The 27,593-nt window shown below is 36.2% G+C and overlaps 2 protein-coding genes across 2 annotated transcripts in view; both read left to right on the top strand.

The window, feature by feature from the left end:
* The first annotated feature begins 2,560 nt into the window (after nucleotides 1–2,560).
* LOC137404524 (vacuolar protein sorting-associated protein VTA1 homolog) lies at nucleotides 2,561–11,361 on the top strand. The gene is made up of 7 exons (XM_068090754.1): nucleotides 2,561–2,667; nucleotides 3,561–3,655; nucleotides 4,542–4,669; nucleotides 5,073–5,148; nucleotides 7,638–7,749; nucleotides 10,097–10,291; nucleotides 11,060–11,361. The coding sequence occupies exons 1-7, from the start codon at nucleotides 2,562–2,564 to the stop codon at nucleotides 11,194–11,196; spliced, it is 849 nt and encodes a 282-aa protein (XP_067946855.1). The 5' UTR covers nucleotide 2,561; the 3' UTR covers nucleotides 11,197–11,361.
* A 10,417-nt stretch (nucleotides 11,362–21,778) lies between these two features.
* LOC137404506 (uncharacterized) overlaps nucleotides 21,779–27,593 on the top strand; it is a 33,122-nt gene continuing 27,307 nt past the window's right edge. The window contains exons 1-4 of the mRNA XM_068090732.1: nucleotides 21,779–21,993; nucleotides 22,961–23,068; nucleotides 24,710–24,855; nucleotides 25,406–25,513. Of these exons, the coding sequence (XP_067946833.1) occupies nucleotides 21,909–21,993; nucleotides 22,961–23,068; nucleotides 24,710–24,855; nucleotides 25,406–25,513 (447 nt within the window). The 5' untranslated portion in view covers nucleotides 21,779–21,908. The remainder of the gene's footprint in view (nucleotides 21,994–22,960; nucleotides 23,069–24,709; nucleotides 24,856–25,405; nucleotides 25,514–27,593) is intronic.

The following is a 27,593-nucleotide window of genomic DNA, read 5'->3' as shown; positions in this document are numbered from 1 at the left end:
TCACCCGTAACTACAAGGCTAAGCCATTTTCATCACACCCAATGCTCTTACCATATACTGTACATCCTTTTCGTGATTGCACACGCTAAACGTGCGCGTTGTATTATTAATTACATGTAATACAGTGCGCCCTTGGTTTGCGATGCCCCTGTTATAAGATTTTTTTGCTTTACTTTATGGAGCACCATGTTTTTTTCATCCTCGCCATATGAGGACAACATTTTTCCACTTTCTGCCATACGAAATCAACAAAAGATTCTCATGAATTTAAAATTTGTCAATCGATGTATCAATTATGAAAAAATAAGAAAATTGCTGATATGCTCTTCCCCGAAATCCCTCCCACAACCCCTTAAAGAGATAAATGGTGCCGGCTATCTTAGATCAGTGTTATTCATTATAAGTTAGAGTAAAAACAAAATCGAAAGCAGATAAGTGATAACATTTTAGCGTATGACAAAGTTGAAGTTTAATTTAGTGAAACACATACTTAAATTTAGCTTTAAGTATGTGTTTAGTAAGTTAAATTAATTTAAGTTTAATTCAACGTTTATGTTATACGTCTGTCAGTATGTACCATTAGGGTAAAAATCCACTAAATACACTAAAGTTACTGTAGATAACTAAAGTTACTAAGGTTAACATATTATTTTGTTACTAACTTTTAATACGTATATAAAATTTTGATGATTTTTACCAGGGGTGTTTGCATTAGATATTTACTATGGTTTTCTACACCACTCTACGACATTTTCGCTTTACGCTGCCAACACTGCCATGAATTAAAATCATATAATTGTATACCAAATAATTTTTCATTGTAGTCATAGCAAAACAAACTTTATTTAGCCATTACTTGCAATTATCTCACATTTTCATTTAAGAACCTTTACAGCTGTTTTATTTTTCCTCTTAATTATTTGAATTGTACAAAACACTTTTTTCGTGATATGAAGTTTGAAAGTTAGAATGGTAACTGTTGTTATATATTAACTAAAAATGGATTTTCTGTGCAAAGACTTTTTTATTACTCGGGCAACACCGGGCATTCAGGTAGTATATATTACACAACATTTACCATTCTAACTTTTAACTTTCATATCATGAGAAAAGTGTTTTGTACACAGTTTAAATAATCTAGGAGAAAAAACAAAACAACTTTGAAGGTGTTAAAATGACTAGATATGTATATAGATATATTACTATAATATATCTATACTTATATATATTTAATATATATAGATATATATATTGTATAACATATATATTGTATAATATCTTTTTTGTATATTGTACAATATATATTTATATATTGTATAATATATGTAATATATTGTACAATATATATTTATATGTTGTATACTATATATAGTATATATTGTATAATATATATGTTGCATATTGTATACTATATATAATATATATTATATAATATATATATATTTATATTGTATAATATATATATTGTATAATATATATATATTGTATATTACATATAATATATATTGTATAATACATATAATATATACATGTATTGTATAATATATATATTTATATATATTGTACAATATATATTGTATAATATATATTGTATAATATATATTGTATAATATATATTGTATAATATATATTGTATAATATATATTGTATAATATGTATGTATCAAGCAAGATTGGGTCTAGGAATGCTTGCTAATTTTTTATATTTAATAATATAAGCTTGTAGACACCATAAAATTTACCGTATGCTATTTTGCTAGAATCATTGGGTTTGCTTTAGTTTGCGAGGAAGTCTAATGGTTGTGAGTAGACAACTACCTCGCTGCTACCACATGCCAGTTACATCAGAATTTGAGGAAATTTGAACTTTTTGAGTTGCCTTATAAATCAGTGAATTAAAGTCATCACTAGATACAAAGTTCTCTTATTTTCAAGCTACATAATGATATTAATGTTGAGAATTAACACACGTACATACATTTGTGGAGCTTTTTGTTGTTGTTTGGTAATTGTACAGGTAAAACTTGGCATCTTTTTGATAGGAGCGTTATAAAGTCTCTCTCCTCATCCTTTCTGCACATCTCTCTAATTAAATATAATGTTTTTGTTGTAAACCTTTGTATTTTGCACTATACAATTTGCTGCTAACAGGATCATCCCAATAAACCTTTACCCCCCCCCTTTGCCATAAAGAAATATACTTTTTGCTAATGCTTTCACTGTTCTAACTACCTCTGCATTTGGGTCTAATTAAGCTGTGCTCTCTGATGTATAATCAGCTGGACAAGTTATATTTAGGCAGACTTTTTACTACAATTGAATTTTATGATCTAAAATCAGTGCATACTTAGATGGTAAGGTAATCTTCCATTTTTGGCGTTCTGTTCCGTTTATATGCACTATGCATGCGTCCTTTCTTTTCATCCATGTCGCCAACGCTATATCGGGCGTATTGATAAAACAGGGAGCGCTCATGGCTTAATTGTAAGTTGTCTTTCTTTGTAAGTGGCGACGCTGCATTGCAATAGGTTTTCCACAAAATAGATGATGTCACTAAACAAGATGGCATCCTCCATGCCCCCACTTCCTGCCCATTATAAATCGCTTCAACACTATTTAAAAACTGCCCAAGAACATGAACAAAAGTATCCAGTTGTATCATACTATTGTAAGTAAAATTACTTGAGTTCGTTTGTTATAAATTTAATCGAATTTTGCTTGCTTTTGCTTGTTTAACACGCTTTAGTTTCATTACTAACCAATTGAAATATTCTCTGTTATCGTAGTAATATAACGTGAAACTAATCACGCCGAACGCAAATTATTTGATTGAGAACGCCGTGAAATATCATGTTTATTTAGCAGCACTTTGTCGTTTGATTAAAAACCCAAAGAATCTAAAGCGTCGGCGAGCGAGACCTAACATTCCAATAATGAAGTAGGCTATGCTATAAACACTCGATTGTAAATCAAACTCTTATGCTCCACCTAAATGTTACAATCTTGTTACATATTAAGATTACTCAGACATGCTCAAACTGCTGTATTTTTGTGCCTTTTGCAATTGTTGCGCGTTCATTTGTCAACTTCCTTTTGCTCATCATCATCATCATTATATCAAGTGTATAAAAGAAACTTTTATACACTTCAAATGGTTCCTAATAGGTTGTTGTCAAGGAGTTGAAGTACATAAGCATTTTGGCAAGTCTTTTTACAACTTTATGATAAATACAAAGTTCAGATTGTTTGCTGTTTGTATTTAGCTATTTTGGCATACTTAATAATTTAATATCTCCCCAAAAAGCATAGGAATGTTCCACCACCATCTGTATAATTCTAGGCCCTATATATATCCACATTGCGCATAAAGAAAATCTATAAGATAACTCTCAGTGTTTGTTTGTCTTTTTGTAGTCTTTTTGTTGGTCTTTCAGTTAGTCTTTAGTTTTCATCCCTGTAGTGTAGTTATAGCGATTAAAATATAGCGATAAAAAATTTCTCAATTCTAACTCTTCAAACTTGTAGCCTATTTCTGTCGAGTTTCAGTTCTTGTTTACTCAGGTCGCATGTATGTGCTGCAAACTGGAATGGAGCTTGACAGGTCAAGCCCTGAAGCTAAAGCCGTACTGATGTATCTCATGGAACAGTTAGAGCATGTGAGTCATATTCTGATCACTGGTATTCCTTAGCCCAACATGGCAACCACTTTGCTCTGTGGTTTTTTTATTAGTTAATTTCATTTCAAACAAGAATATTTTCGATATTATGATGATATTATGCATCATAAAAAGGGCAACAGTTGGCCAATTAAATCGAATAAATTTGGTTCTGCCACAAGTATGCTAACTAAACCTGTTTGCTCTTGTTAACAAAACTCATATATGAATTTGTGTGGTGAATGTGGCTTGGTGTATGCTATATGACACACTTTAATCATCTATCCATTACAGCGGTGTTCAATTAGAAAGCTGAATGGATGAACAGAATAACTAAGCTACAAAGTGCCACAATGAGTAGAATATTAAGGGGCTGGTCATATTTATCCTGGCCTAAAGAGTGTTTTGTTTACATTTACCTCAGTCTAAATAATGCATTAGAACTGTTCAGGTTTATCTCTCACTAGCCTCCCTAATGTCTTACAGATTGCATAAATATCTGGCCCACTAGTGATGGTACTTTCAACTAGTTTTTTATGTCAAAACCACACAGACTCTTTTGCCCTTGTTTAGGAACATTCATGATAAGATATAATTGAGAATTTTTATAAAGACAACGCAAAATGTAGCATGAAACTTGGATAATGTTTGCTATTATACAGCAGTGTGTTTACTTTGTTTAATACTTTTATTGTGTATGTAATTTGTCATATAACATAGACTTACACATTTAAGAATGTTCTATTAGGCCCAAGTGTTTTTCAATACAAAGTGCATTTAGTATTACCATTCATGACTAGGCGCCGAGTTTTGTAAAAAAAATTTATTAGTAAAAAGCAGAAACAGTTGTCCTTACTGTCTACTAGCTCAGCTCTATTCTATATAGATGAAGGCAGCCATGGCAGGTGAAGAGGCCATAAAGTCGGACACAGTTGCGCAGGCTCACGTCGAGCACTATGCTCTCAAGCTATTTGCCCACGCTGACTCAGAGGACAGGGCAGCTAGGCACAATAAGTAAGTTCCTTTTTGGTTTGCTCTTTTCAACTTGCTTTTTAAGTTCTTGCTCCACATTGTAGTTTTTTGGGTTATGTCTCTAGACTTATAAATAAAATTCGAAATGAAGTTTCAAATATTTTGTTTTAATGCATTTGTTTTTATTTTTAATGCATGAATTCATAAAAGAAGACAACTCCATGAATTCAATCACTGATTCATGATGGTGTCTGTGTTTAATCTGTTTAAATCTTATGACATCAGTGAATTCCTGAATGAGTATGTTGAGCCTGAAGACTTCCGAGAGTTTAAAACAGTTGAGCTTTCTTCCAGAAGTTGACTTCTTTCTTGTACAACCTCATGGGCCAGTTGATAGCATTTATGAAAGAAGACAACTCCACGCATTTATGCTATTGTTTTGTAGAAATGTGGTGAAAGCATTCTACAATGCTTCTTTGCTATTTGAGGTGCTTACTGTGTTTGGACCATTGAATGAAGACGTAAGTAGGGTCAATGTTTACATTTCAGTGATCCCTTAGGTTAGACATAGCCTGTCCTCCAGAGTGTCCTATCTCAGCTTGCTGGGGCTAATGTTATATTAAGCTCATGCTAGGTTTTATCCATGGACTGTCACATGTCTATAGCCTATCACAAGTTTATGATCTGTCACATGTCTATGGACTGTCACATGTCTATGGACTGTCACATGTCTATGGCCCGTCGCATGTTTATGGACTGTCACATGTCTATAGCCTATCACAAGTTTATGATCTGTCACATGTCTATGGACTGTCACATGTCTATGGACTGTCACATGTCTATGGCCCGTCGCATGTTTATGGACTGTCACATATCTATGGAGACTGAATCTAGTTTTAAAGTGCAATATTGTAGTGTCAATCCTCGACTTATTGGTTACTTCTAGGTACTTACAACTTTTTGACACATGACGTACAGATTCAGCAATGCTCGAAGTTTTTCAAAATATTAGTTTTGTAAAACAGCACATATAGACTCAGCTCTCCTTCACATAACCTGGTCGAACATTGTCAAAATAGTTTTAAACTGCTTGATACCTTGCCATTTAAGTTTTGAAATCATAGATCATAGGAAGACTGGTGCGAGTGGTATTAGCAGTGAATTTATGAAGAAGACAATGTTTTTCTTACAATTAATTTTGAAAATTTATATAACAACATAAAACAAGCGTTTTAGTATCAATTTAAAAAAACCACTGAAGCCATCTGTCAGGAAGAAGACAGGAAAAGGGTTAAGAATAACTAAACCAAATAAAAGGAAGCCAAACAGGATAAATATAAGTAACATTAAATCAATATTAATAAATGTAAGTGTCCATGTAAGTTCATTTAGTTTAAATTAGCTCTTCATCTTCATCACCACCTCTACCTACGCACCTCTACCTACACACTATCCATCTCTACCTACGCGCTATCCATCTCTACCTACGCACCTCTACCTACGCACCACCCATTTCTACCTACGCACCTCTACCTACGCACCATCCATCTCTACCTACGCACCTCTACCTACGCACCATTAATCTCTACCTACGCACCTCTACCTACGCAATATCCATCTCTACCTACGCACCTCTACCTACGCATCATCCATCTCTACCTACGCACCTTTACCTACGCACCATCCATCTCTCTACCTACGCACCTCTACCTACGCACCATCCATCTCTACCTACGCACCTCTACCTACGCACCATTCATTCTCTACCTACGCACCTCTACCTACGCACCATCCATCTCTACCTACGCACCTCTACCTACGCACCATCCATCTCTACCTACGCACCATCCATCTCTACCTACGCACCATCCATGTTTTGTATCGCTAAGGCTACATTTCAACTTATGATGTGACAATAAAAACATCTAATTTATTGCTTATTACTTTTATTTATTGGGCTTCTAGGGTCTGGTGTAGATGATTACATTAAGTTTTTATATATCTCCTTTTTTAATGCTCTGCATATTTACGTGAAGTATTGTTTATTATAAATGTTTTCACTGTAGACCTATTAAAAATGAAACGCGATGAAATTTTATTTGCGCTTCAATTCATTTGCTCCCACATACAATAGTTTTGACGCAAAAAGGGAATATTAGAAAAGTTAAGCTTCACATGTTGAGGTTTGACTGCATACTAAACATCCAGTATTTAACTTGACTAAGGTGCATTCGCTAGCAGAAGCTGGTCAAATGTGCTCAGGAAGCACTTGAAATTAACAAGTGCTGGCCTATGTGTTACATATATTGAATAATGGGGATTTTATGGAACGATATAGTATCTTTTAAGCATTTGGTCGAAGTATAACTTATAGAATAAGAGATCTTATACCTCTGTAATCCAATTACAGTGAGTTACAAAATTGTGCAGGCAACTCCCAGACTTGTCAGTGATATCTTCAGTCAGCTGAGGAATGATAACATCAATGTTTGTTTGTGCATTCTTTAGTTTGTAAGTTGTGGTGTCGTAACTTGTTTAAATCATCCTGTAGCTTGAGCTGTGGCTGAAATTGAGAGTGTACATTATGATTTAAGCTCTCTGTTTAACCTAAACAAAAGCACTTAATAAATGGTACACAGTCTAATATCAACATACAAAGTTAATTTATTCCAGAAATCTGCTCTGTATGTTCAATCTGCCCTACTTTTGAGCAATATCTGTCTGTACAGTATGTAGAGGTTTAATTGTAAAACAAGTAGGGGTTTCACTGTACAGTAGGTAGGGGTTGGACTGTATAGTTAGTAAAGGATTGACTGTACAACAGGTAGGGGTTTTACTGTTCAGTGAGTAGAGATTTGACTACAGTAAGTAGGGATTTTACTGTACAGTTTGTAGAGGTTTGTAGCTACTGTGAAATGGATCAACATAGTTACTTTACTAAAATGTAGACCACCTGTTGACACTTCTTGAATAGATGGGAATTATCTGACAGTAGATGTGTTTTTTTTAGATACAAAAATATAAGAAATATGCTCGCTACAAGTCTGCTTACATAAACAAGTGTTTGAAGGCGGGGATGGCTCCTGTACCCGGTCCAGTTGATGATGAAGGCCAGGAAATGGGTAGGTCCTTAGTCTACATATTTTACTTGAAATTTTTGTTGGAAATTTATTTCATTTTCAATCAAACAGCCAGCGGCTGGATGTTTAAGAGACTGGTTGTCAGGCTAAGAGGTTGTCAGGAAGGAGACGGAGTTTTGAGACCAAATATCTTTGGCAACTCATTGTTGCTTCATTGAGGCATTTCCGTAACCTACCTATTTGTGGTCTCAGCTCAGTAGTACGTCGCAGATGTGTGCAGAATGCTTTATTTATTTGGTGCTGTACAAGGAAAACGGTAATCCCTCTTCGGTGAGGATATGTTTCAGACCTCCATGAAATGGTAATTTCCGCAAAATAGAAACTGGATCTTTTAAATTATGCGTCATAATTTAAAAACCTGAAAACGCCTCTAAATTTTTTTAGTCACTATGCATGTAAGTACATGTCCTTCTACATGCACCATCTAGCATAGTAGGGGAAGGCAGGGCAAGTTGGATAAAAAATCACATTTATGCAAAATATGACAAATGTGGAAGATCTAGAATTGTAAAACCTTTTCTATGAATAGGTTAGTTTGTGTTCTGTTCTACGGAAAATGCACAACGGTTAATCCTTGGTCACACTGACAAAATACTCGTTTGTAAACTTGTTGTCATGTGACCCAACTTACCCTACCTGTGAGGTAAGGGAGAAGGTCAAATTCATCCAATAGCTAAAAAGTGGTCTTGAGCTACCGTTGGAAAATATTCCATTTTATTACTGACTAGCTGTGCCACCCGGCGTTGCCCGGGTAATAAAAAATTCTTTGGACAGAAAATTGGTTTGTATTTAACATATAACAACATTTGCAATTCTAACTTTTAAACTACATGTACATATCATGAGAGAAGTGTTTTGTGTAGTAGAAATAAATTAAAAGAGAAAATAAAAACAACTGTAAAGGTTTTCAAACTTTGTCAAACAACTGTAACTTTCAACCTTCATATCATGAAGAAAAAGTTTTGTGCAGGACAACTAAATTAAAAATAAATAAAACAACTGTGAAGGTTTTCAAACCACTGTAAATGTAAAATTTCATAACTTTCAGCGACGTAGATCTTTTAATAACGTACAGTGGAATCTCGGGTCGAAAACCGAGTTGTTTGAGATCCTAAACAATTTTTCCCATTAGACTGAATTTAAGTAAATTTTAATCCATTCCAAGGCAAGTAAACAACTTTGGTATTTGACATTTTACACCATAAACTATACTGCATACTATAAATAAAAATGGGTAGATACAGGTCGTGTTTAATTTTGATAAAAGTTTTTCTATTTATGATGATAGAAAAAGAAAACAAAAGTAAACATTCCGTATGTTTTGCTCATAAGACATCAAAAACATTAAAGGTTAAGATACAATGACAAAAATTACAGAGAAATTGATAATGAAACAGCAAAAATTGCAACCGATCAGTTACATCAAGAATCGAAATATAACATAATAAATAAAAATATAAGCAGCAATGGCACGTTTACTTCACATCTGTGAAGGAAAATTCTCCTCCTAAACCATTTAGGGTAACTCAACTGGAGGGGTTATCTCTCTAGCAAATCTATTCGGTATTTATGAAGCGTAAATTATTTCTCCGTTTGTTAACGAATGTTTCCATGCTCTTACCGGAGCTGTTCCAATTTTAATGGCGCATGTTCTCGAATTTATGTTCGAGATCCGAGACGAACAAATCTCAAAATCTTTGGTTGAAAATCGAGTTGGTCGAGAACCGAAGCGTCCAAGAGCTGAGGCTCCACTGTATATAAGTAGTACATAAATTGCCAAATTTTAAGTTTGAGATAAATTATTGTCGATATTGTGGGGCTGAATAAATTAGCCCTAACGAAAAAAGACAAATAAGCATGGACCTAAGGCTAAAATAATTAGCACGCGCATAGTGTATTCGGTATAGGAGAACAAATATTATTACTATGCCATTGTAGCTCAGTGGCAGAGTGTCCGATAAGAAACTTGTCGGTGCATTCGTCGCGAGTTCAAATCGCATCAGAATGTGGAATTTCAAATCAAGATTTTAATAGCTATAGCTGGAGGGGCACACATATCCACACACATACTTTTAGAAATATATTTTATTACTGTTATGGACTAGCTATTTACTAGAGAACTTTCATATCAATAGACTGTGCGCTCCCATTCATGCCATAGAGACAAGACTGGTGGTGTATAGCTATACATATCCAAATTAAGGCCACAAACACCTGTGATACAATGAAGTTGCGATACTTGAAACCTCCTAGTAGGAGGTTTTACTATATTTTGGTTAGTTAACTTGTTCAAACCATTGCAGGAGTTAATGAAGGGTATTTGTTGCAGATATAGGCAACCTCTCCATAGCATCATACATGGCTACTCGAGACCATGGAGGCGCTTCTGGTGTTGATAACGCTTCAGGAGGTGAGCCAGGAGGCAGCAGCAGCAGCTATCAAGCTCCTCCGGCAGCCAGTGGTGGCGGCCAAGCTGCCGCGGCAGCGAGTGCTGGTTATGAGCAGCCAGCCGCTGACACATCTAGTAAGTGCTGACTTTCAATATATTTATATGTATGTTTAAACTTTACTGTCACAATCGTTTTTTATTGCACTGAGCATGAGATTCTGTGAGATAGAAACAAGATGAACTAAATTAACTACCCTCCCTAATCATGCTCCAACTTTCATGCTGGGAACTAGGCTATCCAATCATTCCTCGGATCAATGCATTTATTTATTCTGAAGCTCATGAGAAAAGGCTTAGGTAGTGATGAGAGTTATCTTATCATGAATAAGTTTTTAGTTATTGTCAACTATAGTCTGATACTCTTACCCTAGCATAATTTTCTATCTTTAGCTGCTGAATAAGGAAAACCCAACAGCCCAATTATTGTGAAGATTGACTACTCTTGAAAACATGCTTGACTTGAAAACACACTTTTCTCAATTTTTGCCAAAAATTGTGAAAAGGATTTTTTTTACTGTACTGCATGTCACCTTTTACATTTTAAACACCATCTAAAATTGCATTTTCAACTGATTTGCGTTCAAGCTGGCTCCAAATAATCAGGTAGCATGTGATTGGCTGGCTTTAAGAGCGTTTAGTTACTCTATTTTACGTAAGGCTTCATCAGACACCTTCTAACAAGTTTTCTGATCATTTAGCTTGTAGTCTGATTTTCTTTCCGTCGTTAGTTCACAGCGTTTACTCTGCAGACTTATTGAATCGTTAGTCACAGCTAGTACTGATGGAAGAGCAATTCACTACCACTGTTGCTATCCAACAGCCATAACTCCTATGCTCTTTTAGGTGACACTATCGTGGATTGGGATAAGGCTACAAAGTTTACCAAGTTTGCCGCTAGCTCACTAACTTATGAAGATAAAGATGGGGCCGTAGAATACCTTCGTAAAGCTCTTAATGTTTTGACCCTGGGCCATGAGTGAGCCTCATTCCGCCTCATAGTTAGATTATCTCTGCTGCTTTTTGGATAAGATTGTTGTTTGTTCCTGTATAAACTCGGTGTGCGCTGGTAAATAACACTCTGCTATTCCATTGTCGCATTTTGTATATTATTTATTAGATTTCCCAATATATTATGTATTCTCACATTTTACAATAACTTTGTTCTCAATGGAGCTAGTAACTAAAATCCATTCCGACCAGGTCAGTCTATCTCAAAGGTGGTAAAGAGCATCAGCTAACAGGTTGCCAAGCCCACGGCTCCACCTTAAACCTCAAGTGCAAAAATGCTTCATGGTTAAGTTCTAGATGAGTCATATACTTCAACATTAGTTAAGTCTTGCGTATGAACTCCACAAAAAATTATCATGCTGCCAATTTTTTAAGTGACTTCAATTTTAGCTAATTCATTTATTTAGAAACAGCATTGTTGAGTGCTTGACTGTCAAACTAGTTGTTGATAGGAATGCATATATAAAGGTTTTTGGGTAACAAAGATGCAAGACATTGTACTCAATAGTAGATATCAATCAAGTGTAGATAATCAATCTACACTACATTTCTCATCACACCTCAGTTATTAATTACTGTTTTTTGAAGACAATTTGTGGTTTTCCCTGCATAACATTGCACGCTTTCCTTAGCTGCAAAATTGGTTTATGAAACTTTTATGAAGTCGTTATTATGCTCAGCCTAATTGGAAACATTAAAGCAACTTGTTCATGTAAACGCTTTTTTTAAGTTAAATATATAGTAATCGAGGCTGATGCCATCTACAGTGAATGTACAAGTACAGAATGAATATACAAGATTGGTAGTAACACATATAAGTCATTGCATGAATGCTATTTGTCTGCAAAGACAACAAAAGACCAGTACAAAACATTATTGTACAGATCTGCTAGGTGCAAACCAGAAACTACAACTCGGTCTATCATCTTTAGTATAACAATGGATGGGATAATCGACTACATCTGTCAGGAAATGTAAATAATAAAATCTAAATCAACAACAGTCACGACACTTAAAAAATAAGAAGTGCTGATTCTATATGACAGGAAGAGATGTGGTAGCTTTGGTTTTCCAGCTCGGTGTCAATGTATGACAGGGCCGAGGGGCTCCACCCGTATTTCAGTAAAGTCAATCTTCTTGTCAACCTCCTCATCAACCTCTCCAACAAGAGCGACATTGTCCCCTCTTATGATATAAAGTCCCAAAGTGACCTGCTCAACACCTGACGTGGAGTAAACTCGCTCATGGCTGTCATCCAACACCAAGTTGATTGTCTGGTCAAATCCTTTAAATGTGCCAACTATTACCCGACCATCGCAGGTGAACACTGTTACTGTATGGTTTATGTAACCCTCAAGCTGTGATGCCATTATCTAGAAAATGGATGGACATACAGGTTGAGGATACAAACTTTTTATTCTACAATAACACGAGGACGAAAAGAAACTTTGAATAGATAGATTTCCCTGCATTGTGTCAGAAGTGCTTTGTGGTTTAAACAAAATACTTTGAACATAAATCAGCATCTGTAGAAGATGGTTTCTGGTGCACTGAATGCCATTTATACCTCAAAATTTGCTGTATATTCAATACCAACACATTTTGTCTCAGTTATTTCAAACATGATCATTCTTACAAAGTTAATCTCTGTTCATTGAATGCAGTTAGTTCAGTGGTTACTTGATCTCCTAACCGATAGTCTTGAACACCTAACTGGATGTTCAAGCACAGCGAAACGCCCACACAGCTGAATCAACTAGAAAAAAATGACTAAAATTTATGCAACGATATAAAATGTTTAAAAAATTGAGTTTGTTGAAAGAAACAAACAGTACAAAAATGTAATATACCGTAGTATGCACTTTCAGGAGTTTCAGAGTCAAATATTGAACTTCTGCCTGACCTTTAAGAAGAAGCAACCCGTATACAACATATTCAAATAACTAGTACAGTAGAACATCTACTTCACTACTTCATAAATTCCTTTTAAAAGCGGTTTTGTAACTATTATAGTAGTAGCAAATATTCTAAGTAAAAACACATTTTACCATATAAATACTCTAATCTGTTACAAGCCGCCACAAACCCTGGACAGAATATTTGTATCAATTATTAATACATGTAATAGTTACAACATGTAACAAGTACGTGTTAGAACTACATCACAACATAATAAATAGAAAAAGTACATATGAAAAGATGAAAGAGCACAGAAATAACGACTAAAAACTACGAACGGTACGTCAGATGAGGTGGGTGTAGTATTGTTGTTTTGGCTTCGTTTTGTTAAGAATAAATGCTTTAAAATGAACGTAGAAAGACTTACTTACAATAGCACGAACTGAAAAACTGCATATAATCATACAGAAAATAGCTTCAATGGCTAGAACCTAAAGTTGTCCTACTCCAAGTGATATATGATAACTCTAAATTATACAACAGTGGTAGTAGGTGGTCAACGGATGATAGCTGAGAGAAAAAGTATGCGTGAAAATGCGCGCACACACACCTTATCTGTGAACCGTGAACCGAAATTATCTGTGAACCAAATATTTGTGGCATTAATGCAGTTTGTGCATGCAAACAGAAATGAGTATCGAATATTATTACGATAATAGAACAGCAAAGTTATAAACTGCATCAAAACTTATACTGACTATGGATAACAGTTCGCTTGCATAATCAATACCGTAAACCGGGGCTACTTTGAACAAATTTGCACTTCAACCGCTGCTACCATGCAAGTACTGCAAGCCCCACACAATCATTTGTGCCCAGTATTGGGGCTGTGGTTGGTAGAAGCCATTAAGTTGATCAGCAACATTCTTTGCTTGTTAAGCAAGGTGAGATAAATAATGTGTTCAAAGTAGCCCCTGGCGCGGGGCTACTTTGAATAGGTCTCAAAATTGTTCAAATTAATGCAAAACACTAGAGTGAAAAGTTATTAAAACATTTTATTTCATTATTATTATTACCTGGAATCAAACACAATGTGTAATGCAATTCATTCAATCAATGGCGAGTAGGTTTATGGCCCGTTTATGGGCCCCATCGTCCTAAATAATAAGTTGTCCACAACTCTTTGGCCTTGCAGACTGCATAGGGTGGCAGGAGGTTCCCATTAGCATCTCCACAGTACATAAGAGAAATGTTGGTTTTGGAGCTGTCTTTTACTCTCTCTGCATGTTTCACACCCCTCTTAAAGCACATAAATTTTTTATTGTATATTTTAATACATCAGAGTCTTGGCTTTCGAATGAGCTATTGTTTGCTATGGTGAGACAGACATTGGTTGGTGTTTATAGGATTTCCCCAGAGCTCTACCGCGAAAAAGTTTACTGGCGTAGTCTCGAAAATTGTGACGTCACAATTCTCATATTCGTTGTTGTGTGCTCTTACTGCTTATTTATCAACTACGATAATGACGCTAGTGGCAGGCGAAGGTAGGACAACACCAGAGAACCAATGAAGATGACAAAGGAATCAGTGTCATTAGTTCTCCATGTACATATTATTTTTATGATAAGTACCTCAGACTCCAAGAACCATACTACATTTTCCAGATGATATTATGCACTAGCTCTTTATTTTTAATGTGATGTTGCGGGTGACTACTGAGACTAATTAATTTCAAGCGTTGCGTGATCTCGCGAAAGTGCAATTGACGTTTAGTCCTAGGGCCACGCAACCGCAGGTCATAATTTAATCGATGTGATTTCATTACCTTTATCAACGACAGCACATTTATTGAAGCATAATTGATTAACCCAGAACATGTGTTTGTATTGGTCGGGCGTTAGCACAATCGCGGGCATTGTTGATTTTCTAGAATCTTAGTTTATTATTAGCGCTCTCCGGGTTTAACAGCACCGATTGTCACAGAAAAACGCAGCCTCTATGGCAGCGAAAGGGATCGACGACCTAAGGCTAAATGAGAATTAGGTCGTCACATTTTGAGTACCTGAACCAAGTGTTTTTTTTTGCAGGACGTACTTTTGACACCCCGTTTTTCATAGTTCTATTATTCTTTGTGTATTGAATATAGGCTCATTCGAAAGCCAAGACTCTGATGTATTGAAATATATAATAAAAAAATTATGTAATTTATGTGCTTTAAAGACACATTTTTTCACTCCTGGGTCATCGCTCAAATTGGTTTCGTCATAATTGAAGATGTTGGAAGGGGGAGGGAATCCAGCTTCTCTGAGAGTACTCTCCAAGTTGTTAAAACATTGCCTGACTTCTTCTGCACTCACTCTAGCTCTAGAATGTTTGATGTTTTGGCATGTTCTTGTGCAGTTTGTCTTTGTGATGAATGACTTTACGTCAGTTACTCCGTCAGTTGACGGAAGGTTGCCCTGGAATCATTTGACGACCCTTCCGGTAACAGTGAGATATGTACGCAGAAGTACTCTGATGTCCATCATATCAAATGGGAAACCCCATTCTGACACTTTAATGATATGATTGGTGAATGCTTGCTCCTCCTGGATGGTAAAAACGAGTTGAGCCCCTGGAGATTTTGGGTGTTTTTGGCGTGATTTATGAGACAAAATCCCCAGTGATATCCCCATAATGCTTGCAGCTCTTAAAGCCATTGATCCGCTTTTCATGGAATCTAAAGCTTTTTTGAGAGTTTTGGCATCAAACTGTCTGTATTTCCGAGCATCTGGCGCTCTTTTGTAAGTTCGCACCAAGGTAATGATTGTTTCAGAACACTGTAAATGAGAAGCAAATGACCAAATAAGTTCTTGGTATCAATCTAGGGTAGGTTTTAATAAGTTTATACAATTTTCAGCTGTCGACAAATAAAATACTAGTATTTCACATATACACAAGGGGGTACTTTAAACAGCGTTCAAAGTAACCCCGTAAAGGCTCTGTATTGGGTTTCTTGATCAATTTTAGTCTGGTCCAAATCATAATCATTATAATTGCTGCTTTTAAAGGCAAATATGGGTGAAGAACATGAATTAGAATATATTATCAGCTGTGGAAATGTTTTAGCTCATTGAGGTTTTAGATTTGTAATTAAATTTAGCTTACCTTTGTGATGTGTGAAGTTTGTCTGCTCCAATGTGGCTGCCAAAGAGTCTTTCACAAAGGTTTTCAAAATTGAGCACCAATACATTTTTTTCTCTAATTATTATGCAGAACATCCATAGATCAAAATATGATATTTGAATTCAATGTTTATGTTGTGACATGATGTAATTCTACTGTATTACATAAATCCAACACAACTTCAAAAAGTGTTCAAAGTTACCCCTGCGTTCAAAGTAACCCCGGTTTACGGTACGTAAAAGATCTATATCGTATGATTAAAGTTGTCTACAACATTCACAATCATGAGAACATATATGCTTACGATACAACAAAAAGCAAATCAGTTTGTGCTTAAATCATGTACATATGGTGATCCACATGATCAGTTATGGTATATCTACATCTGCGTTGTCTGAAGTTGTAATTATGACAACATATTTCCATACAACTGAAACTTTAGCTGATATCGTAAGTGCTGCACGCTTTTGGCGAAGCAAATTAACGGTGGTAAGCTCTTTTCGTAAAAATTTCTACACAAGTCCAACAGTGAAACTCAATTTAAATGTTGACAAACTAGCAATATTGAAAAATATTGGTAAAAATGCGAATTCGGCTCACGAGGCGGCATAAATGGTCTAGTAGATTTTTAATCTGCTGGGCGGGGAGTGTGAGAACGTTTTAGCATTTCGTTGTAGATTCATAGATCGAAGGCTATAAAGTATTAAAACTGTCACCACTTTTCTATTGGCCAATGGTGAAACGGGTAATAATCTCCGCCAATGAAACTTTCCGTTTTAGCTATCGATGAGAGCTGCTAATTTCATCATTTGGTAAATATTAGAAAACAAGTCGACTTCACATCTTTTCGTATGGCAACACGACGTTAATAATCAGTTCGATTACAACGCTCTAATAAAGTATTGATTACTACGTTCCACGGCGACTCGTCCTCAATATTTTGCCATACGGCTATGATAGTTAGTTATCATGGAACAGTTCTTCTAGCAATGGGAGGAATTTGTAATGAGTGTAACTTTATTTTTGAGAAAGCGGCGGGTACTTCTTGCCATATTTGTTTGTTCTTTAACGTACTTCATTGTTGCAACATATAAGCAGTTAAAAAACAGAGTGGTGGTGGAATATGAAGATATAGACGTGTCTAACGTTCGAATAGAAGAAATTCTTAAAACAGTAAAGCCATTAGATACTGATATTCCCGTAGGTCATACCGTGAATAAAGCACTTGACGAAAAACAATCTAATAAGCAAGGGAAAAAAAGTGATTCGGCTGTGCCGAGGAAGTCGTCAAATTCAACAAATATCAGTAGCCCCTCATCTTATAGTTGTCGAAATTCGGTTCAAGGACGAGCGTACATAGCAGACGAGAACGGTTATATATGCGACAGATTTGATCTTCAAGTAAACGGATGCTGCAAAGTAGATGCACAATCTACTCGTCGTTATAAATGTGATACCTGTAGCCCTTCAGGTTGTTGCTCTTTATACGAACAGTGTGTATCGTGCTGTCTGCATCCACAAAAGGTTGGTAGTTACACTGGCAATTCTATTGTGCACCTAATTCTTTTGCAGATCTATATAGTTAGCTTTCAAGACATAGTTTATTATTATTATTTTGAGTTAATTTACATACATTTAAAAAGTATGCGTTTGCAAAGGAGAGTACACGATCAAATGCTTGTGTTAGTAAAACATCTTGCCGATTCAGTATTGGTCTCACAGCTAAGAACTATTGTTGTTGTACTTTGCAAAAATAGTATATGGTGTTTTCTAATTGTGGCTATTTATTTAAAGTGTATGTATTTTGAGGTAGTGTATAATTTATGCAACTGCTGTTTAGCCTTTTGCAAACTAGGCAGCATCTACCTACCAGCGTGTATTTGTAGTTTTAGGCTAGTAGCCTATAGGTATGTTTTGATAACTTTTTATTGTTTTACCTAGCCTATGTGTGATAAGTGGATATTGTAAAATACAGGGTTGGCATGAAAAAATCAAATGATTTACGTCATGATTTTCTTTCAAGGGGAAAAATGAAGATGTTTTAATAACTTTAGAAAAAATCAATGTTTCTTGGCAAACAAGCTTGTTTTGGGGGTGTGTAACAAATCTGTAAATAGTCCTCAATCATGAATTAGCAGATAATTAACAGATGCAGATAATGAACTGCACGTGTAGTACAACGCCATACATGCAGAAGGCCCTTTGAAGTTAGGACTGACGATTTTATTTAGTAAACTTGAAAGCAAGAATAATTATGAGGTAGCAACAGTAGCTGGTGTAGTTTTCCCTTATTACTCTGTTGAATAAATGACATGATGACATCAACCCTTTACTACAATCAGCTCAAGTGCAAGCATTAAGGATTATTTTCCACCTTTCTTTTGTTAATTCAAAAATAAGCAACCAGCTGACAAACTGGTATATATATATACATGTATTTCACATAATCAACAGCATTGATCACACCGAGGAAAGATTTGCTGAAATCTTTCATAGTGCTTTTTATGTCTTTGTCTCTCAATCATATTTTGTGTGAAACTGCTAGTAGCTCTACTCCACTAACATACATGTAGTTTGCCTGTTATAACTTTAGAAATAGTTAGTCATATAATAGATACTTTAAAATAGTCAATTAATGCTTTACAATATTTTACAACTTTTACACTTTACAATAACAATTAGTATGACTGTCGGATGCAAGAATTTTGATGTAGTAGGCCCTACTTTAGAAATAGTGGCTCATCTTAGTTGTTAGTTGTTGTTATAGTAGAGTCTATCAGTGTTAGTATTGACCCGTCTTCTATTTGCTTACTAGTATTAGTATCGGTGGCTGTTTATATCGTCAGACAATAAAGGTTATGTTATCCAAGGTAGAAATTATATGTTAGAATTTGGTATCATCAGCTGTGTCATCTCGTGTCATCAACTGCTAGCTTTAGAAGTAATTAGATCGTTATGACTTGTTAGTATGTAGAAAGTATTCACGAACATCGAAGGCGCTCAACTAAAACTTAAACCATGTCAAATTTAAAATATTTAAGTCACTAATACTAAAAAGTGGGTTCACCAGCATTCTGATGTGGAATGCAATACGTGGACAAATTACTTGAACAAAACTGAGCCAAAAAATCAAATTTATCATAAAAATTTAGAAAATGGATGTAAACCGAATACGGTCTGATTTTTTTCGAAAAAAATTATTATTTTTTTTACCCCTTTTAGGATTTGCTGCTCATCATTAACATCTAAAAACATTTTTCTTTGTTGGCAAGACTGTAGAGTGAAAGAATACTGCACTGTAGTTCAGCCAGCTCCGTGACAAAGGGAATGCTGTCCCTTATACACACATAGGCTGGGTTGACGGCAGCATTTTGTTAAGAATTAGGTAGTAATAGTACAGCCTGAGTATAGTAACAGTATGAGTGAAGGTTTATTTTTAAAATGATATCTGGAAATTGTTTATGCAGCTTCTATTAAACATTTGAAAGTACTAAATACAGCTTAGCCAGCTTCCTTAAAATGAGAATTATTAATCCTAAAAAACTAGACTCAGAGATTCAAACACATCAAACTATTGCCTTCTTTTTTGGATCCTTTGTGGACTGACAGTGCATTGTTTATATCAAAGTGTATATCAGGGGCATACCATCAATTGATTTCAGCTTGTTATAAAAGTTCTTTTTCCGAATAGTAGTCGCAGGCTGTTGAAAAGACGACTCATTGTTTTCTGGTCTTTGCTCTAGGTTTATCTGTTAAGGAAGGTTCTAGAGAAAAAGGCTCACAACATTAACCGTGTCTACTCTCTTATCACTGACCACTTTGATCTCTGCCTTACCAAGTGTAGAACTTCCTCTGAGAGTGTTCGGCACGAGGTGAGTAACACTTGGATATTGCTAATCCGAAGGAAGACATTTGGTTGTTTTATGTGAAGCTGAAGGTATTTGAGTTAAATTCGGTACACTGAATGAATAGTCATGCGCTAGGTTTCCATGATGAGGTTAATTCACAACTTTGAGTCATTCACAAGATGGAAATAACAAAAATGTGCAAGTCAAATGAGTTTCATTATCTTAAATTATGTTTACCGAACATTTCACGCTTACGAAAAATGGAAACATCTCTTGCAAATAATCTACAAGAAAATTTTGCGCAAGCTATTCCTTTTTGAACATTTTCCACCTTTCGGTTGTTCCTATGTCGAAAGCATGCTGCTAAGCGAGACAGGAGTGCACCGCTATGACCTCTGGCGTAGAATTTCACATCTTTTTTAACAAGGCGCTTGTGTTTATCCGTAACACGCGAATGTCCATTAAAATCTTCCATGACACGGTAACTCAACTAACAATTCCAAATCTGCTTTACCCACACAATAAAAATAGAGATTGTCGGGTTAAAAGCCTTGATGTGTTCCGTTTAAAACCCAATCAGAGTCTTTCTTGCCCCTTCAGTAGTTGGAGGTTTAGAGGAACTGAGAAATCATATTTGCGAAATCATATTGCATAAATACATATGTTTAGAGAAATCATATAAGAGTCTGTACTGAGGTCTTCACTCAAGCATATAAAAAGAAACTCTACAACGTTTAGACATAAAGAGGCAAACAATTGTTTACAGAAACTTCTGTCCAGCATCTCACTAAATCTCACTTCAAAGTTGATGTACTTGATAAACTTTAAAATGAGTGATGATCACTCATTCCATCTATTTCTTATCTATTCATCTCTACAGTATGTTAGGTTCTTATACCACCAATCACAATCTGCTTTCCGTATGTCAAAATCCTTACAATCTCTCTTAAAGACAAATGTTAGTAACTTGCTGCTCATTCGACTAAGGTCAAGGTGGAATATGCATCATGTTAGTACTAACTAAAATTTCATTCAGTTCTGGCAGAATATTGGGTCGGAATGGTGCAGATGGGTGGATTTAAGGCTGGTCGCTACAGCCCCATTCATGGCTACTTCTAATACTAAAATTTAATGTTTCATACATCCAGCCAATTGTACATGCTTAAAAGTATTTCACTCTCATTGATAATTTAGTTAAGTATTCCAAATAAGTCCGGTTCCCATATCGAATGCGAGACCCAGGCGGTAATCTCACGCAGCAAAACACTTGCGACGCTAGGCACGGCGACTTCTGTTCACATAAAGTTGCATCGCAAATAATCGCATAAAAAATGTTCGCTCGCCATGCCGTTTCGATAATGCTGACCTTCATCTGTACTGGGCATTTTGGGATGGTTTTGCCTGTGGCTCTTCGCGAAAGTTGAACAGCGCTAAAATTTTGCGTTGACTACCGGCGGTACTCGACGTGTAGGTTCACATTTTGCCGCTGATAGCTTGCCGGTTTTGCCGGTGTTTGCGGCGTATATGGGAACCAGGCTTTAGACTTTTGACTTAGTGTAAGTATAAATTACTCTGCTGTCTTGTTATACTGATCGGATTAATAGTAATAAGGTAAATGGCTTGTCATATTTTCCAGAACTCGTACATAGACTCTCACATGAAGTACTGCTACGGCTCGAATGACATGAAGATAGATGCATTCGCTGTCAACAAAACCAAAACACAACTTTAACAGTATAAGCTAATTGACAAACATTAATATAACAGAAATAATGACGGGGCGTAGCAAGGACACCCGCGCTAAGCCGTACTCTAGTAACTGGATGGACTCCTGTTATCAGGAAACATTGCTGCCAGGTAGGTGGAACTTGTCCAAATTCTTCCTGGTTATTTGAAACATTTGGTGAAGTCTTGCGGTTTAAACTCTCGAGGTCTACCATTGGACAGAGTCTCTGCTCTATTGTACTGTGAGAATAACACTTAGTCTCAGTAGGTTATATAGCCCATGTCTTGTGAGTCGGCAGCATATCACAGGTAGAGTACTAGTATATTGTATATGAGAAGACATTCAATAAATGCATCATAGAGCATTCCTACCTTCAATAAATGAGAGCGCTGCTGTTTAAGCATTGTCTAGGACTCTAGGTGAATATGAGTATCAAAAAAGGCATCTTTACCGTGATAAAAATGAAATGTTTTAAATTTTATGTTATATATTTCTTTTTGTGCAGAGAACGATGAATATGTTACTAGGTTTATGAAAAACTAGTACCTTGTCAGTCTGGTATGCTGTGAGAGATGGTCAGGTGTACCAGTAAAGCAGAGAGAATAAGTGTGTGTACAATAAATCTAAAACATGGAAGGCTGATGATTGGTGCAGATGGTGTCATGCTGGGTGGTGAAGCAAATTGTCGTGGGTTCAAATCCCATACACTGCAATATTTTTTCTCAACTTGCAACTGTGGCAATGGATATGTGGACACGGCTCTCAGTATAATAAGACTGGACACATAATTTGTATTTCTTTTCAGAGTCCTGTTGTTACTGTCAGAGTGGAAACTTTCTTCTGCGATCGCATGTATTGTTGACAGAGCTTGAAATATTATATTTTGCTTAGTGTGGATATCAGTGAGCAGAACCATCACATTCAAATGCTCTAACTTCATTTTTAGAACTAATTTGAAATAAAAAATATGTCCTTGTAATTCAAACTCGGATAGATAAAAGAGTACTTTTCTATTGGCTTGCTGCTTGTGTCTTTGGATTTTATTCATTTCACAGTCGATATAGCCGTGTAACTTCTGTGTTGTTATGCGTTTGTTAGGGGCACCGTGGCACACGCTTAGCAGTGAAATATGTGAGGCCCTAGCAGATTATCTGCACCGACAGATGACTCAACCACAAAGAGCATTTATACTCGCTAGGATTCTAGGTAAGTCAGACATCTCCTGCTGCCCCTAGATTTGCTTCCGTCAGCACTTGGTTTAGCTTACCTGTTATTAGACCTCTTTTTGCATTCCTTGTGTGTGCTAATGCCATTGAAGGATGAATTACCAGAGATATAAGAGGAATTGTTATCTAGGGCAATCAAACAACATGGAAAATCAAAGTATTGCGGTTTTATTTGTGTAAAGCGATTGTTAGTAACTATCCAAGCCTGTGCGCAAAGTTCATTTACAAGGTGTTATGAGTAGCTATCTCTCTATTTCTCTGCTATCATGGAGTACTATATCTCTTGTTTACATAGGAAGTTGGAATCACTGGAGGGGAACCTCTGACATTGTACTTTGATTGTTTATGAATGCAGTTATCAGTGGAATCATGGCTCTGTTACTCTTCTACAGCCTGGTCTGCTTCTAATTACTCTTGTATGGGGCCTGGGTTCCTCAGTCTCATTTAGCAGGGGGCGTCTACTGTTATCCACCTTCATAGTAGGACTAATTGTATCTGTGAACAGCTGCTGGTTAAATAGAAATTCTCTGTTAATTTTTACTGACTTGAATATTTCCTCTCCAGTGATTGCTGACTTTTGCTATGAAGATGCTGTTGTCATCTCTTCTTTCTGCCGCATACATAACCTTTGCCAATTTCACAAGATCCCTTCATAATAATATTATCCCTGACACCTACCATCTACCAAAGGTTATGAACTGTAACATTGAAGGCCAAAGTAAACACTCTAAAAGTTTATTGGTTGTAAAATAGTGTACAGAAACTCCTGCCGCAGGATTGGTCTGTAACCAAAATCTTGACTCTGTAGTTACTTTCAGTTTTCTAACCAAACAACTGTATATAAAAAGGGAAGGGAGATGGGTTGGTCGGACATGCTCATGATTTTTTGCGTTAAAAAGACAGTTTGATCCTTAACGGTGTGCAATTGTATTTAAAGTCATGACAGAAACCATTGTTTCACAGTTAACTTTTTCATTGTGAGTGATAGCTGCAGTATTTCCTTACTACTGAGCAGTTGTCTCTCTCCACGATGCATTGCCGGAGTTACTTTCCCACAATTCTCCTCTCTGTATGACTTTGTTGCTGGCACATTTTTGCTTCAATGCCAGATGAGATCTTAGCTATTGCAAGTTTTTTTAATTATTTTTGGTCAGCATTCACCCTATGTCAACATTATAGTCTTCATCTGCAACTACAAACAAGGGCAGTCGCGGCCTAATGGTATAGAACCTCTGATCTGCAAACAGCAGGTTGCGGTTCAATTCCCAGTAAAACCACAGGTGGTGACAGGAATGATATCTAATCTTAAAATTGCTCTCCACAACTGGGCATGTCTCTAGTCGTCGAGATTCCCGTGCCACTCGACTCAGACATATCCAGTCGAGATTACAGAGCCTTTGCTTGGGTAACAATGCTCTTAAACAGGCACAGCCTCTGCTAAGCAGGTGCCATACTCGACCTTCAAGGGATTGCTCACAAACAGTGTTCAAATACGCTGCAGGATAGTGCGGGCCATAGTGTTCATATCAAGTGATTTCATAGTTTCCAAAGTTATCACTAGTTGGTGACTGTGTTTACTTATAACTAGCTAATAAATGATAGATATCTCTCATGGTTGCAGGAGATGCCTTCATGGTCAGGTATTTCCCAGACACGCTGGCAGAGATGACAAGCAACCCACCAGACATCTCAGCAGAGGAGCAGAAGAAGCTCACAATGGAGGCATCTACTTGGCTCAAGGCTCAGCTCCTGAAGGCAGCTAAAAAGGTAGGCTGGCAACAGCTCGTTTCGATAACATTGGAAAGTTGTTCACTTTTTGAAAGTGAACAACTATTTGTTATTAAAATACAAATAAAATAATAGTAGAATAAAATAAGACTAGACTATTAATTGAGTCTAGAAAATAATTTCTAGACTCAATTAAAACTAATCAATTTTTCATTAAAATGAGTACCCTGGCAGTCAGTTCCGTGTGCTGTGAGAGACCGTCATGTGTAATAACTATGTGCACAATTATTCCTAGATGTGGGAAGGTGGTCCCATATATGTCGCTATATGGGAGCAAATACCCAATGACTTTGCGTACTACGCAGAGAGAGCAACGTGAGCTCATTAGTAAGCTTACTAAAAGTTTCCATTGACAATGTGCCAGGCTAATAGCAAGTGGCAGGCGACTCTTATTACTTCTCATTGTTTATAAGCTGATTTTTATTACCCAGGCAACGCCAGGTAATACAGCTAGTATATTCATACCTTGTGCTTATAAACTTGTACTTAGTCATTTGCTGATATTGGAGTCGTTCCCTCTCCTCAACAGGTAGGCGCTGTCGCTGATGATGAACTGATCTCAGAGGATATGAAGACTTTCCGCACTCACACATCTGACATCTTCTATAGCGGACTGGAGAGAGAGCTCTACCACCAGGTACTTCTATCAGATCCTAACTTCAGGCAGGCACATTTGTTGGAGTGTTTTAACAATAATAAATTGGTTTTTATAATGTCTATGAGCTGTTTTATGAAGACCTATATGGTTTACTCCTTATAATAAAAATCGTTTTTCCATTATATTATTACAGTTTTTATTCATTGAAAAACATTGTTATTCAACTAATAAGAACTTGTATAATAATTTGTAAACATTAAAACTGCAATGAGCTCTAATCTGTTTGTATTCAAGATCATGTGTTGGAATTTCAGTCGAGGCCATTCTGTTTGTTATGATGATTTAACATAATTTAACAGCCGTGACCTAATTTAAAACTGAATCCTTAAGATTGGTTTACTCTATATTTCTGTTTGTTGGAGTTGTTTTTTCGACTATAAGCACCATAAATCGATGGCATCGATGAAGCAACGTGCGTGGATGCGTCGAGAAAGTTTGCATCTGTAACCTTTCCCAATTGGTCGCCTAGCATCAATGGCCGCCTGTACAATGCGTACCATGCTGATTCGCTGTCGCAGAAAGTTTAATCTATTTATTTCCGTTTATGGCAGTTGTTGCAGGACTAGTATTTGATTGAAACATCCGGAAACCAGAAGTTTCCTTTAAAAATTTAAAAAAAAATGAGAGCATTACCTCACGGAGTATTTGCTGATGCAAGTCGGATGGGTTAGCGATAGTGTGAATACTGTTATCACTGATGATCACCGAAGTGGCATCAACGCCGAGATATGGCGATATACAGTAATACTTCAACTTACGAGCGCTTCAACGTACGAGAAACCTGAGATACGAGCCAGCTTTTAAGCAAGTTTTAGCACTAACATACGAGCCATGTTTGAGATACGAGCACGTGAGTCAGTTGCCAAGTATGCCAGAGGTGTTTTATGAGAACAGCATCACTCTGTATTTCTTAACTGCTCAGGTTGTACTTTTGTACCGTGTTTTTTGTGCGATTTTCAGTGCAGAATTAAAAGTACTCTGCGTTGACCGAAAGTTTGCCGGTAAAATGAAAGATAATTCAAAGCAAAAGCGAATGATAACAGTTGATATTAAACGGAAAATTATTGAAAAATATGCAAAATGTGTATGCGTGATTGAACTAGCTCAGCAATAGGACAGAAATACATCCACAATTATCAAACCGAAGGATTATATTCAGGGCATTTAGTTCGCAAAAGGACTGGCCATAGTTTCTAAATGGCGCAGCGATCTTCACGACCGCTGATGGAGAGACTGCTCAGGCATTGGATATACAATTGGCCGGTGACAGCGTAACTGAAACGATGCTATATGGAAAAGGCCAGTGCTATCTAGCAAAACTATAAAAATAGACATTCGGACAAGTTGGCTAGTGGTCATGCATTAACCTATTGTGACGACACCTGCGTTCGTCCTAATCCGCAACATGTTAAAAGGGCGACAAAAGCAAACAAAAGCAAACGTCTTTATATAGGATTATCTTAAAACGGCCGGCTAGTCGTGAAAGCGAAACAAAGGAAAAATTGCTCACCAGCGAGAAACTTCAAACTACGAACGCCGAAGAACTTTTAATTACGTTAAGTTAAAAATGAAAGTTTGCTTTTAGGTTTGATTCTACGTTTGTCTTTTAAGACATTGATAAAATCCAAATTTATCAAAGTCAGCTGTTGTAATGAAGGATAACTTATATCTCCCTCTCTGGCAAATGCTAGCGTTAGCTGCTATTGTATGTATTTAATTTTACATTTTAATTAATCACATTTCCTTGCATTATTTTTTAATTGTTGCTGTTTGAAAGCATTTGGTAAATTAGGACAATAACCAACATGTTCTTTCTGTTACAATATCTTGTTTTGAGTGTTTCATTTGGATTTTTTAGAGTATGGAAACCAATCAATATATATTTAATGGTTCTATATATAAATAAATTGCACCAACATGCGAGTAAATTGACATACGAGCTCAGTCTCGGAACGCATTAAGCTCGTAAGTCGAAGTATGACTGTGAACCAGCCTTTAGGAACTGGTAACCTCTAAACTTTTAAATATAAATAATATAATGAAATAATTGCTGACATTG

The sequence above is a fragment of the Watersipora subatra genome, chromosome 9, assembly GCF_963576615.1.
Source record: "Watersipora subatra chromosome 9, tzWatSuba1.1, whole genome shotgun sequence".
Lineage (NCBI taxonomy): Eukaryota > Metazoa > Bryozoa > Gymnolaemata > Cheilostomatida > Watersiporidae > Watersipora > Watersipora subatra.
Note: the sequence above shows the minus strand (reverse complement) of the source record. Positions and strands in the feature narration are given on the sequence as shown.